Here is a 12,709-nt window from a genome sequence, read left to right as displayed (position 1 = left end):
GTCCCTGGCTCAACTCGAATCTGTGGTACGGTATGCTCGTATGCTCGTTAGCTGCTGTAAGCAATGATAGGCAGCTAAAGAAGTAGGGAAAGCAATTAATAACATTATCTCTTAGCTAGATCCATCGCCTTGGCGGGCTTAGCACAGGGTCCGTCCGTCGTCAAGCCGCCTCCATTTGCCCTTCTGGCGGCCCATTGTTCCACCTCCGTGACGGCCATTATCCGCCCGTTTCGATCTTGATCCGTTAGGGCTCGCTTCTATCTCCACAAGGCCCTTTACTACTCGAGATGGGATGCGGCAGCGTAGGAGTGAGATGTCCAGGGATCTCTAAAGTCTAGACGCAGAGACTTGCAGAAGTTGTGCCCATATGACGCACACCCTCTGTACTGGAGGTCGGCGACCACTTTCTCGCAAGCAGCAGGGATCGACTCTCTGAACACAACCAAGCTACGTACCTTGGAATGCTCCCTCACGGCATACTGGGGTTTGGGTCGATAGAGCAGAGGTGTCGATGACAGCTGCAGCCAACCCGCCTTGAGTACAACTTCTCGCAGCTCTTGGCCGTAACTTTCGCGGCAAGCCATCCCACCCTTCTGTGGTGATTGGGTTCAGAGGCCGTTCAGAGACCGAGGCCGTTGCACTCACCACTCTCCCCGCAACGCTTGCCTGAAAGAGGCGCTCGACCTATCCAAGCACGCAGACGAGAGCAAAACTTTCGAACGACCGCCAAATAGGATGCCTTCCTGTCTGAACCCATGTCTTAGATGACCCTTGCAAGTGGTGTAAGTGGTAATAGTGTCTGCATAATTGCATGCCTTTGCCGCGATCGGTTGACATGCTTATTCCGCCAGAGCCTCCTCGGTAAGTGCTGAGGCCATTTTGGACATCGTCCGAACTGTTGAAGATTTCACATTACCCATTACAGACGAACGGCAATTTGACGGCAGCCTTATCTCCACACGCTGCACAGCGAACCGCACAGGTCTAGCTATCCGTTCCAATCATACGAAGTTCGTTAAACCCCCCTTGCATCTGACAACTTGCGCCTCTTATTTTGGTCAAAGTACGTAGGGTCCACTAGCGTACGTCAACCGTCTTCTCCAAAGCTCGTGAAGCAGACCAGACCTCCTCGAACTATAGACTTCCTCCCTCGCCTTTCCTACCGGGATAATTCTAGATGTACTCGAGCTACCTATGGACGTGTAGCGAGCTAATTTTGGACAGGCAATCCGGTACGTATCGCCGTCGTCGCTCCTAAACGGGAAAAGGTCAGGTGTGTCAGACCAGATCGAGGGTCCAATAGTCTCCGCCAGCTTCCCATCATCAGATGTGCGGCAAGTATCCTTGAGGGAACCGTCTCCAGGTACGATGTATCACTAGATCGCAGTCTCTAGCGTGCGATGTGCTGCGCCTACTGCTTCCCTTATCGACTCGCCAAGATGTTTGTCCGGTCATCCGCTTGTGCCAGGTTCATCAGTTCAACATGGAAAGATAGCCAATGGACGATACAGAATGACTCTCGCACACCGCGCCACCACCTTGTTGCTGACCTTTGTCGACTAGATGATGTAGGGCGGATATCACCCCACGCTACTTCCCCATGTCTTCCGCTACGGATGGCCATTAGTGGCGGGAAAGAAGGAGGTGATGGGTGTTGGAGGTGTTGGTCGAGTATAAGATCCTTCGTCTGGACCTGCCTCAGGATGACGGGCTCTCGGAATGAGCGATACAGGAACTAGCATAGACCCCTCTTGCTCTCTATCTAGGTAGAAAGTCAAAATCGAAGCGGGCCGTATCATCTTTTAGTATAAGTTCAAGTCATCTCTCGAACATCGAGGAAACCTAAGCAACCACTACCTACTCTACATATTCCCTCCCTACTCAACATATGTTACCAATGCCGCTCCTCACCATGTCGAAAGGGTACAACAGTGACGTGGAAGCCCTGCGTCAAAAAGAATACCCGCATATGAATGACGGTATGCTCCTCGTTCAACTTGTTTGTTCTCCAGCTAAACCATAATCAGGGGTCTATCTAGACCACAGCGGGGCGACTATATATGCCAAATCTACCATTGAGTCGTTTTGCGCCAAAATGGTCACCAACCTATACGGAAATCCACACTCGGAGAACTTCCCAGCCAAACTTTCCGGGGATGTCGTTGATCAGGTGCGGGAGAAGACGCTCAACTTCTTCGGCGCGGATCCCGAGCACTTTGACCTGATTTTCGTGGCGAATGCTACCGCGGCTATCAAACTTGTCGCGGACTCCTTTAGAGACCTCTCCGAGAAAACAAGTGACCGGAGGTTCTGGTACGGCTATCACAAAGATGCGCACACGAGCATTGTGGGAGTGAGGGAATTGACATATGGTCAATCTTACTGCTTCCGAAGCGACCAGGAAGTGGAAAGGTGGCTGCGTTCCCCTGAGTCGTGTTTCGTCAACTGTTACCATCCCGGCGGGTTGGGGCTCTTTGCTTACCCTGGGCAGTCCAACATGTCCGGCAGGAGACTACCGCTCTCTTGGCCCGGAATCCTGCGACAGTCAGAATACTTACAGAACACCTACACCCTCCTTGACGCTGCCGCGCTAGCTATGACATATCCTATGGAAACCATCTTTCGTGATGTGGATCATGCGCCGGACTTCACCTGTTTGTCCCTATACAAAATCTTCGGCTTTCCAGATATTGGGGCTTTGATTGTTCGAAAAGAATCAGGACACATTCTTACTCTCCGGAAGTATTTTGGCGGAGGAACTGTGTCCATGGTTGCGACATTCGGCGAGAATTGGCATCGATCAAAAGGCCTACAAGCACCCACTTACAAGCTTCACGAAGGCCTCGAGGACGGAACTCTTCCATTCCACAGTATTCTCGCCCTTGGAGAAGCGATCGATGTGCACAAGAAACTATACGGGTCAATGAGCAGGATCTCCGATCATACGTCCTACCTCATCTCTAGACTGTGTCGAGGCATGGCTACTATGCGCCATTCCAACGGACGACCACTCTGCCGAATCTACAACGAAAATGGCAATTTTGATGATTCGACAAAGCAAGGATCTGCCATTGCTTTCAACGTACTAAGGGCAAATGGACATCATGTACCTTACTCTGATGTCGAGCGTGCGGCCAATTCTGCAGGCATATATATAAGATCAGGAGGTGGGTGATATTTATAATTTTCAGCCACATTATGGTCCCTGTGTTGGTTTAACTAACTTCCACTTTCAGGGGTCTGTAATCCTGGCGGCATCTTCACGGCGCTTGGATATGAACCGTGGATGACTGAGCGCGCCCTATCTGCCGGCCACCACTGTGGCTCACATGGCATAAGCATCATCCACAGACTTCCCACAGGGTATGTCACAATTACATCTCGTCTTACCCTACCACTTCAAAATTAATTGGAAGCCCCCTTGCATGTTATATAGGTTACTGACAAGCCGATGTCGCACAGAATTGTTCGGGCCAGCCTTGGGGCCATGTCGACTAAGCAGGATGTAGACACATTCCTCGAATTCTTGCGGACGACATTTCTTGAGGACGACGAGGAGTGGCCAGCCCCGTCCCGCACAACCGTTTTATCTCCACGTTCCGAAGCCCTTGCCTTAGACCTTCCCGTCGATTACACGACGAGTAACTTCCCCGACGTGCGGGAGGTCCCGCGCCCACGACCCATGCCTCATCACTTCTCGTCGGGCCCGGAATCCGCTCCCAGAGTTACCCCGTTTGCGATGAATGACTTGATCAACAACCTTGCCGCTGTCAAGTAAGCTGTTAGGGGCACAGCTAGCAACAGTGATTTCCTAAAACGGCTTCTGTTTGCTTTGTTGGTGCTCCGATGTCTGCTCGGCTCATGTATGATCAAGTCAGGAGGTTGTAGAGCAACACACACTCACACTCGTTCAAGAGGAAAGACCGGTATCACAATGTAATTCTTGAGGCAGATCGGATTTCTTTCTCCCTTTTCTGGCATTGGAGTTGGTTTTCTTATTATAGCTAGGACGGGTGTGCACACCATTCTGATAATGTTCCGGGTAATAAAAGAAAAAGTGTATTACAGGCAACGTTATTAATAGGCTTGCTGTTGGCTTCCTCTGAAATTCAAGCATCATATGTCCGACCCTCGTGCTCCCAGCATACTACGGTAACACCGTAACCAATACCACTACATCTCCGACCTTCGAGTATAGGTAGGGCGTTGGTTATAGGGCTACGGGTTGAGCTTATCCCACTCCAGCAATTACGGAACACCTATCCCGGTGATTACCTGGGTAGATGATCATTCGCTGATACGTCTCAATCACCGTTCCCTTCCTGGTATAGCTACCCTAGCTATATAAACAAATCGGAGGGTGTTCATTACACGTTGTGGCGCATATTATGTCAGATCTTAAGCTACCCATCCCGAGCCGCCAATAGCTTTGCAGCAACGCTACTCGTTTCCGCCCTGGCGGCGCGGCGCATCACAGCGCATCGCAATCAATATGCGCACCCCGCGTAACAGGCCGCCGGCCTCTGTAATATATGTGAGGCCCACTCTTATGCCGCCGTGCAAGTGGTTATGTATGTAATCATCCGCCCGGGGGAGGATGCTAGTGCATAACGTGACGCACAGGGCGACCTTAAATAGAGAGTAGGAAGCGCAGAAATGCAAGGTGACCCTTTTCTGTCGTGACACGCCTCCCGGAGCCAAGTTAAACGGTCAGCCCCTTTTGTCAAACCTGACAACTTGCTGAATTCAGCCTTCGATGGTAACTCATTGACGGTGATCTACGGAACTTAGGGTAGCATCGGCAGCCTACATTAGGGAATGCGGCTGGTTGGAAACAAAAAACTATGAGGCGCAAGGTAGCAATGCGAGAGCCGTGCGCTTCCAATGTTTCTTATTTGGTCGCGCATCATTTCGTTTGAACCTTTCATTCCCTGGAGGTAGAATAGGCGCGGCAATGTCCTTGATATTGAACCTATCCCAGCGCTCCGTGGCGGCCTAACTTACGATTCTTAGGTAGCACCGCCTTGGGCCAATCTGGTACCTCGCGGAATCCTGTCGATATCTGTACTACGAAGGCGCAATGATGGAGAAGTGTCAGCCTTGTAGGACAACTTGGGTGTGTAGTCGGAACCGGGTCACCGGGGGTTTGCCCTTCAAGATGGAATGCCACGACAGTCGAGAGTACAGTAATCAGATGACGACACCCCTCATTTTGATTCGAATCTGGCTTGGCCCAGAATGCACGATATGTCGCAATATTGAGCGGAACCGTATGGTATCAGGGTATGGTCGTACCACAACGACGAGAGTGATGGTAAAAGCGGCAGTTGCTATGCATACAGGGTTCTCGAGCATCTCTTCTGGATATAATCCATTATACGAATTTCCTCCTCAGCCTATTCGCACGATTTTATGCTCTTTGATCCTTTAGACCTCTTTTTTTCCCTGCAACTCGCGGCTAATCTTTCTCGTTTAAGGGTCTTGGTGTCGATAACTTCAGGGGCATTGGTACCGGTAAGCATTTGATTCATCCAATACTACGAACACAGCCGGATCGCAGAGCGGTCTCGTCACGAACTCCAAGAAACTAGTTGCTATGAATTTGATCACCTCGCATAATGTTGCAGCCACGTAGCATACCTAGACGAAAGATATCTCCGTTGCCTCGATTCACACTCCTAACTCTTGCAAGGCGGACTCAACAAATCCAGGAGCGACTCGGGATCTACCTACATATTGATCACACGACTTGCCGCATTTGAGAATATTGATGAACTGTAACGAGGCGTAGCAGTATGGCTATCCCAAGGTCCAATGGTTTTTCTCATCCAGTTATGAAGTTATCATGAAAGACCCCAAGCCTTGTCATCCCTTGTAATCTTGGTATTGCCACTGTCCGACTACTTGTTAGAGCCCACGGAAGGTGTAAACTTGGGAAGAGTATAGAAACAGTATCGAATATTCGACCATTCTCCTCTCTAACTCTTCACTTAACCGTGGTTTATACCTATTCATATCAGTGATATTTTATTGGCAATGGCAGATGATGAATTACAAGTACCTAACAAGTCATCCTATCAACAATACTTGAATTTCAGTCTTTATATCGCATTAAATAATTAATTCTCACACTTTTAAGTATAGAAGACCTTGTTTGAGAAGTTAACAATAAGTGGCTCTCATTTTTTTATGTCGTGTTTCCACCGCAGCCGGAATAGGGGTCGCACTTACAACATTAACCACGAGAGCTTAAAAGTTATACAAATTGATTGCTAAATATATGAGGAACTCTTACTATCCATAGGTACTGACATTGTATACATGATCCGCTGCTAGCAATCAAATCAGTAGTTATTATTGTAGTTACCTAAATTTCCACATTCTACCTAATCAAGTGACTATATGTTCACTCGAAATTTATAGCCCGTAAGTCAGGTGTATATTATTACTGTAGTACAATACAATAACCGTCCATATTATATACGTAGGACTAAATCTTGAAGAGTTGTTAGCGATTCCTCTACTCGCAACTCTGCCACTTGACTTAGGATATAGTGTCAGTGTGGATCTACTTTTAGCCCCCCTTTCCAAGGCGCCTCAGGCAATGTTCAACACAGTTCTACTTCTTCCAGATCTAAAGCACGTAGCTATAAAGTGAGTTCAAGGCGAATCATCTGTCTATCTACCTATATGTGCCTTCCTGTACTAGCGGTGGGTAGGTAAGAATATTAATAAAAGAAATTCCAGTTCTTAGCTGACTGCCTTATGTCAGGGGGTGTCAGGGGCTACGAGCAAGGGGCTAGATAACAGCTAGTGAGCTGCAGCTTGTATAATACCTGGGACCAATATATAAGGGACCCAAGGCCCCAAAGGGTTTTATGAGAGGGACAGGCGTTGATCAAGGTTTTTTACTACCTACAAGCGAGTCAAAGCCGAGCTGACTGCTAGTCTCACTCACTCCGTGACAGTCTTCAACGGTAGGCCCACCCTGTGACAGGGGAATAGTCAGGTTTCGGCTGCAGTATAAAGTGTGAGGATGTACAGTAACTCACTGTAGGTAGGTACCTACTCAAGTATCAGGACCTATATAATAGAGGGTTATCAATGCTTGTTATTTCCAGGAGTGGGGGCTATCTCACTTATATACCGAAGGGCTTCCCAATAAGTCACTATAACTACTGACACCCAAGTCTCCAATGTGAAGTACCTTTATCTCAATGCTTAATGCACCCACCTACTAATGTATATACTTCAAGGGATGAAGATTTTCAGCCTTATTGAAATATTTTTGAGTACCTGCCTTAGGTAAGCATCCCGTTGTTCGAACTTATACCGATCTGTGTATGAGGGAATCTCTCTTCGTATTAAATTTTGAGGGGGCTAATAGTAGATACCGTCACTTATACATATTATTACCAGGTAGCTAAGCTATATGGTGTTATAAGTGAGACCTTTCTATGTCAGATGGGAGACTTGTGTCACTGCATGTTAGCTGTAGCAAAGCTAAGGGGCCCATCTTAAGCACCTCTTACGCTTTGATACCTACCTACTTTGAGACATCGTGTCTCCCGTTGTCGTGTAACATATAGATTGGCTATTATAATACCAAAAGCCAATTCACCTATTCACTAGTACCTAGTAATGTCTCACTTGCTCCATGCAGAACAATCATAGGACACCTCTATTCTGTACGAATCCCTTTGGGAGTTACCAGTACGCAAATAAAGACTTAGAAAGTTATCTCGACTAGGTACATTCTGGGCCCTAAAGCACATCTTAACCAAATGTAGATGCCTTCTATCTCCAAGTTCAAGTCTACCTTAACAGATGTTCATTTAGATGGTTAGGTAGACCTAAGTTAGGGACTTTTACAAGCAGAGCTAACCGCAGCAGAGTATGTACTAAAAGCAGGAACATAGGGTAAGACCTACATCTATTAGCTAACTTAATTCACGTGTGGCGGCAGATACTAGACTTACGTAAGTTGTGTACACGACAGTACTAGCAGGCTGTTTCAAAACATGCATTCTCGTAGTTGCAGAGCGCGGCAGTAGTGCTTTCCGACGGACCCACCAATGAGTATTGCAGAATATGAGATTTCTCATCTCAACGAGGCGTCTAGATCTATGTATGGGGGTCAAATAGAGCTACAGTATCTATACACTTGATCTGATGACGGCTTAGAATGGTAAAGATAAACACATGCTAAGCTCGCTATCATTGGTCTGCATAGGGGAAAGTGGAGAGCAGATAGAGATCGATAGCGTACTAATCTCAGGAGGCGAGATGAAATTGAGACTTCGAACGCGCCATGAACTAGGTGGCACTGAGTTGGGGGACGATCGCTTCTAGCCTTGTACCATGCTTCAGCGGTAAATGGAAAAAGCAAGAACGCCTCTGGTGTCATCCGCCACGTAGGCCACGCAGAGCAGTGGGGGTGCAGTGTGGACTAGCCCTTCGTCGATAATCAACATAAACCAAGATCATGCAAGTGCTCACGATGTACTACATCTGTAATAGACGCCGAGTAACAGCAATATCGTCCACTTGTCATCGAATATGATGTTTGAAGTTGGTGTGGGGTGGGCCATCCATCTTAAATAATATGATACGAAGTCGTTAATATCATTGAGCATGAGACACCACACTTCATCTTTAAGACAGTACTTCCCACTGCACGTGGCCATGGTTATAGTCCCCAGAATCCAGCACATGGCATGTTGTACAAGCCGACCTCATCGTGGGCAGAGAATGTATAGTTATGCTCACAACTCCAGAGCTATATTAGGAGGGCCAGGAAATACAAGAATAATTCATTTCACATTGACGACACTTGCCGTTTTCATGTACCGGGAGACACCTATGCTGTTGGATTGCTAGTTTGCGGCTCCTTCGGCTGGTTCCTAGTTTCACGGAGCCGTTAACAAACCCCATAAAGCTAGCTGAAAATACTCTGAGACAACGGAACTGGACATTGGCGTCGAGAGGCGCTTTCTGCCCCCTTCCCTCGGTGTCATCGGTTACTTGCTGGCCGGCTGGGCTGCTTGACGCAAAAGCAAGCCACTTGAGTTAACTGGGGGCCCATTCAAAGTCGGTCGCCTGCACTGGGGAAATAGATACCTCCTACGGCGAGGGTATCACACCGGTGAGAGGGAGACTGCATTCGAAGGAGTTATGATATACGTGAACGCATTGCGGTGAGCAGGCCGAGATAGTTTCCTTGTTGAGACTGCTCAAATCCATTGACATCAAGATCTTCACAACGTCAATCTCCTATTGGCCTAATCAGCCTCGGTTCTTGCTAAGATTCTGAATTGGAAGTTATGTGCTTGATCCTAGTACTAACCTTGGGCGCTAATAAGTTTATGCACAACCCATTCTTCACTAAAACGATGTTATATCATTTCTCCTGTCGAAGCCACCAGCTTCGACTGGCCGAAGAAGCGAAACAATGATATTGATATGCATTCTTCCCGTGGAATGAGCGCATAAGCAAGGCTAAAGCCGGGCCGCTCACCGATTTTCCGAACATTAAAAGTAGCAGGTAGATGAGCCCAAGAAGCACTGAGCTCTCGTTGTATTCTGGCTAAAGGGAGATCAAACAGTAGGGCAACTGTCAAGCAAGCATGCGATAGTTAGGCTCGTAGACCGACGGAGATAGCTGATGCTGATGTGGATGATCTTAAGCTCCTGAGGCTGGTGATGTCACTAGTCCTGAATAAAAGAGATGTTAGCCAAAGCTCCCTCGACGTCCTCACGCCTCAAATTTTAAGGCATTTGAAGGATTGCTACACAATGCGCCAGGGCACGGGCCCAACCCCAGTTCCTCATGTGGTCAATTAAGAATCTCTTATCCGACTTTCGGTAACAATAAGATGAACAGAATGGAGAAGGTGATGTCTTGAGGTTAAACAGGTTCTGGTTGGCGTGCTTGATGATGAAACATGAGAAACTACAGCAGAATGTTAACACAAGTGAAGAAAGGACTAAACCCATTTTGCATTTAATGACTGGAGATGCAGAAAAGTGGCGTTAAGGCACCCCTGCGGGCCCTATCAGTGGTTGTTCGACTTTGATGCATTGCATTGGGACTGCAAGCCTTTCGCATGAATTAAGCGTACCAATTTTCCTCATCTACTTACGCCCCTGGAATGATGTTAGTAGGTACCGATTTCTACCACGTACGACAATGTCGAACAAAGCTTTAGTACATATTCTCAAAATATATGAAAATTTTCTATTTTTTTAAAGACAGCACGAATGTATTTTATCATATATTGAAGATATAAGTTATGAGGATGAGGCTCCGTTGCTCTATTTACCAAGGTTGGACTCTAGTGTAATACCGTTCAGGTTCATACTAACATATTTCAGGGGGTCGAGTGTAGTTCCATGCACCTTTCGGATACATAGTGGTCCAATGTCAGCTGCATCCCATCTTTCTAGCCTACATCAGATCGCGGGCCGCCCCTAGACTAGATCCTACCCAGTTTAGAGACCAACTTCTTTATGCCGGCTTGGTATTTACAGTTACCTCCTAGTTACGTTTTCTCCATCTACACACGTAATTATGTCCCGTTTAAGATAGAAGCTCTCCCCGCTGGTTATATATCAATATCTCGAAGGTCATAACGACTTTTCAAGCCGCCTCGGAGAAGGCAAAAAGCAAATACCTAGGTAGACATGCGGTGAATTGAGGCGTACATACAAGTGGAACAGCACGCTTGACAGATCCACACACCCCTGACAAGCCTTGGCGCAAATCTGAAGTCCCCGGCATCAAGATCAGCCCAGACGATTTTCTATCAGCTCGTTCAGCTTCATATCAGGTTTGATCTCCTCGAGGATATGAACTTCCTAGGTTTGGGAGAGCTCGAGAAGTGATCGTCTGTCAGTAATTTTATTTGACACCATCGGCGCGATATGTGGAAGTTATCGCCTCATCGCGTGCCAGGCAAAAACGTAAAGAGTCATAATCCTAGTTGTAAATCATTTTTAATCGACGGATACCATGAAGACATGCTGTCATTCTAAGGCAGGAATGAAGCCGATTTTCCATGTAAGTATCAGGTTCATCTTATCTTGTTCGGCTGAAAGGATTATGCCTTTTAGGTTCCTGGTGATATTGCTGCTCTCGGCAAATAAGTTCTGCAGTACTGGCCGGATGGGTTTCTTATTTAAAGACGCGCTTCAGTTGGAATGATCTCGCCCAGTTTAAATGTAGAGGCTATATACATCATATCTACTAATTTTAACAGTGTCGACAATTTATAAAAAGAAAACCAAAAGGGGTTAGATATGTATTTTATAACGCCTAGCAAAACACGATAGAATCGTAAGGTCTATGTGCGTCTGGGCTGCTGTTGTACTTCGTAGCGTTGCATGATGCGAAAAACTTAGATCAGGATCTCCCCTGGCCTTCCCCATTTTCATCAGCCATTTTACCGGGCTGCTGGGACTAAATCAGAGCTGGTGTGAACCCGACTCGCAAGTAACTGGAAGGCTTGTGAAAGGCAGAAAAGCAATGCCATGTATTACGCCCCCACAACTGCCACCGGTACTTACAAATAGACTTGGCTGGAGGGGTTAAATACCTAGGTAGGTAGCTATTTTAACAGGAAAAAATAATTCATATTATTTGTTAAGCCATTCAAACATGATTTCTCGACGTAACATCATCACGAGCTTATTTGGGAACATTCTTTCGATACGACGTCAAATCCGGGTATGTTCGACCGCGCAGGAAGAGAGAGAGATGACTGAAGGAATGTAGAAAAAGTAAAACCATAAGAGCCGCCACGGTGCTGGCTGACTATGTAATAACTACATACCCTCACAATCAAGCTGGCAGGTAGTGGAGCAATAATATGTCACGCCAGTCAGCCCTAGGCGTTGGGGGTTCTCCTATTTTACAACTAATCCAGATCCGACCTACCTAAGTACGATATTCCTTCATTTTCCTTGCATCAAATCCAAGCCTGTTGGTCTGCGTTTCGCCTTAGCGACCACTTCAGTTGGGGTTAGTAGTTCACATATGATGAAAAGGAGTTTAAACCGATCATTGGCTCTTGATATAACAGGGGTGCGTCATTACTTTCAGGCTATCGTCCCATGCTCGTGCTTTGATGCGCTTTCTGGCGCCGGGATCAACAAGGAGACATGGATGGGCTACAGATGAGGTATGGGGCGTCATCGATTAACTTGGATTGGAATACCTCCAGCTAGGTTTATAGAAAAATATTATAAGAGCTCTCTGGAAAAAGTCCAGATACTCAAGGAGCCGGAGAGCTGTGGCCACTCCCGTCAAATCCTTGCTCATCCTTGTTCATCCCACCTAGCATGTCACAGATTTCCCATTTGCATAGTCCCAGAATACTGGTTGAACCGTTTCAACGTGATGTTGCTAGGTTAACAACTAGTTGCTCTTCTCGGTGATTTGCTCTTTGCCTGGTTAACCGATTCATTAAGGGATTTTGCGTAGGTACGAATTATCCATTCTTTGGGTCAACTATAGCACACCTTACTCGGCGTAAGACTTATCCGTTCTCTTGACGCCTTAGCGTATGTACATACACGTGCATCACGTCCCCCCTGAAGCTTTTGAGAATTACAGCCGGTGTCCCAACTGGCTATTATGGGAATAATGGTACAATAGAGTTAGTACTTACATGATGAGGATAATCTATGGCTAGTCGGAGGCATTTCTGGT

At 47.0% G+C, this 12,709-nt stretch overlaps 1 protein-coding gene across 1 annotated transcript; it reads left to right on the top strand.

The window, feature by feature from the left end:
- The first annotated feature begins 1,756 nt into the window (after nt 1-1,756).
- F4807DRAFT_49333 (PLP-dependent transferase) lies at nt 1,757-4,359 on the top strand. The gene is made up of 4 exons (XM_048003100.1): nt 1,757-1,979; nt 2,028-3,167; nt 3,237-3,363; nt 3,463-4,359. The coding sequence occupies exons 1-4, from the start codon at nt 1,889-1,891 to the stop codon at nt 3,776-3,778; spliced, it is 1,674 nt and encodes a 557-aa protein (XP_047855592.1). The 5' UTR covers nt 1,757-1,888; the 3' UTR covers nt 3,779-4,359.
- The last annotated feature ends 8,350 nt before the right edge of the window (nt 4,360-12,709 follow it).

Source organism: Annulohypoxylon truncatum, assembly GCF_022578515.1.
Source record: "Annulohypoxylon truncatum strain CBS 140777 unplaced genomic scaffold F4807scaffold_11, whole genome shotgun sequence".
In the NCBI taxonomy this organism is placed as follows: Eukaryota; Fungi; Ascomycota; class Sordariomycetes; order Xylariales; family Hypoxylaceae; genus Annulohypoxylon; species Annulohypoxylon truncatum.
Note: the sequence above shows the minus strand (reverse complement) of the source record. Positions and strands in the feature narration are given on the sequence as shown.

Bases quoted from the DNA above. Each gene is read 5' to 3' on its own strand.
- F4807DRAFT_49333 (XM_048003100.1), top strand. From the start codon at position 1,889: ATGTTACCAATGCCGCTCCTCACCATGTCGAAAGGGTACAACAGTGAC. The intron at 1,980-2,027 runs GTATGCTCCTCG...AACCATAATCAG, and splicing joins ATACCCGCATATGAATGACG to GGGTCTATCTAGACCACAGC. The intron at 3,364-3,462 runs GTATGTCACAAT...GATGTCGCACAG, and splicing joins ATCCACAGACTTCCCACAGG to AATTGTTCGGGCCAGCCTTG.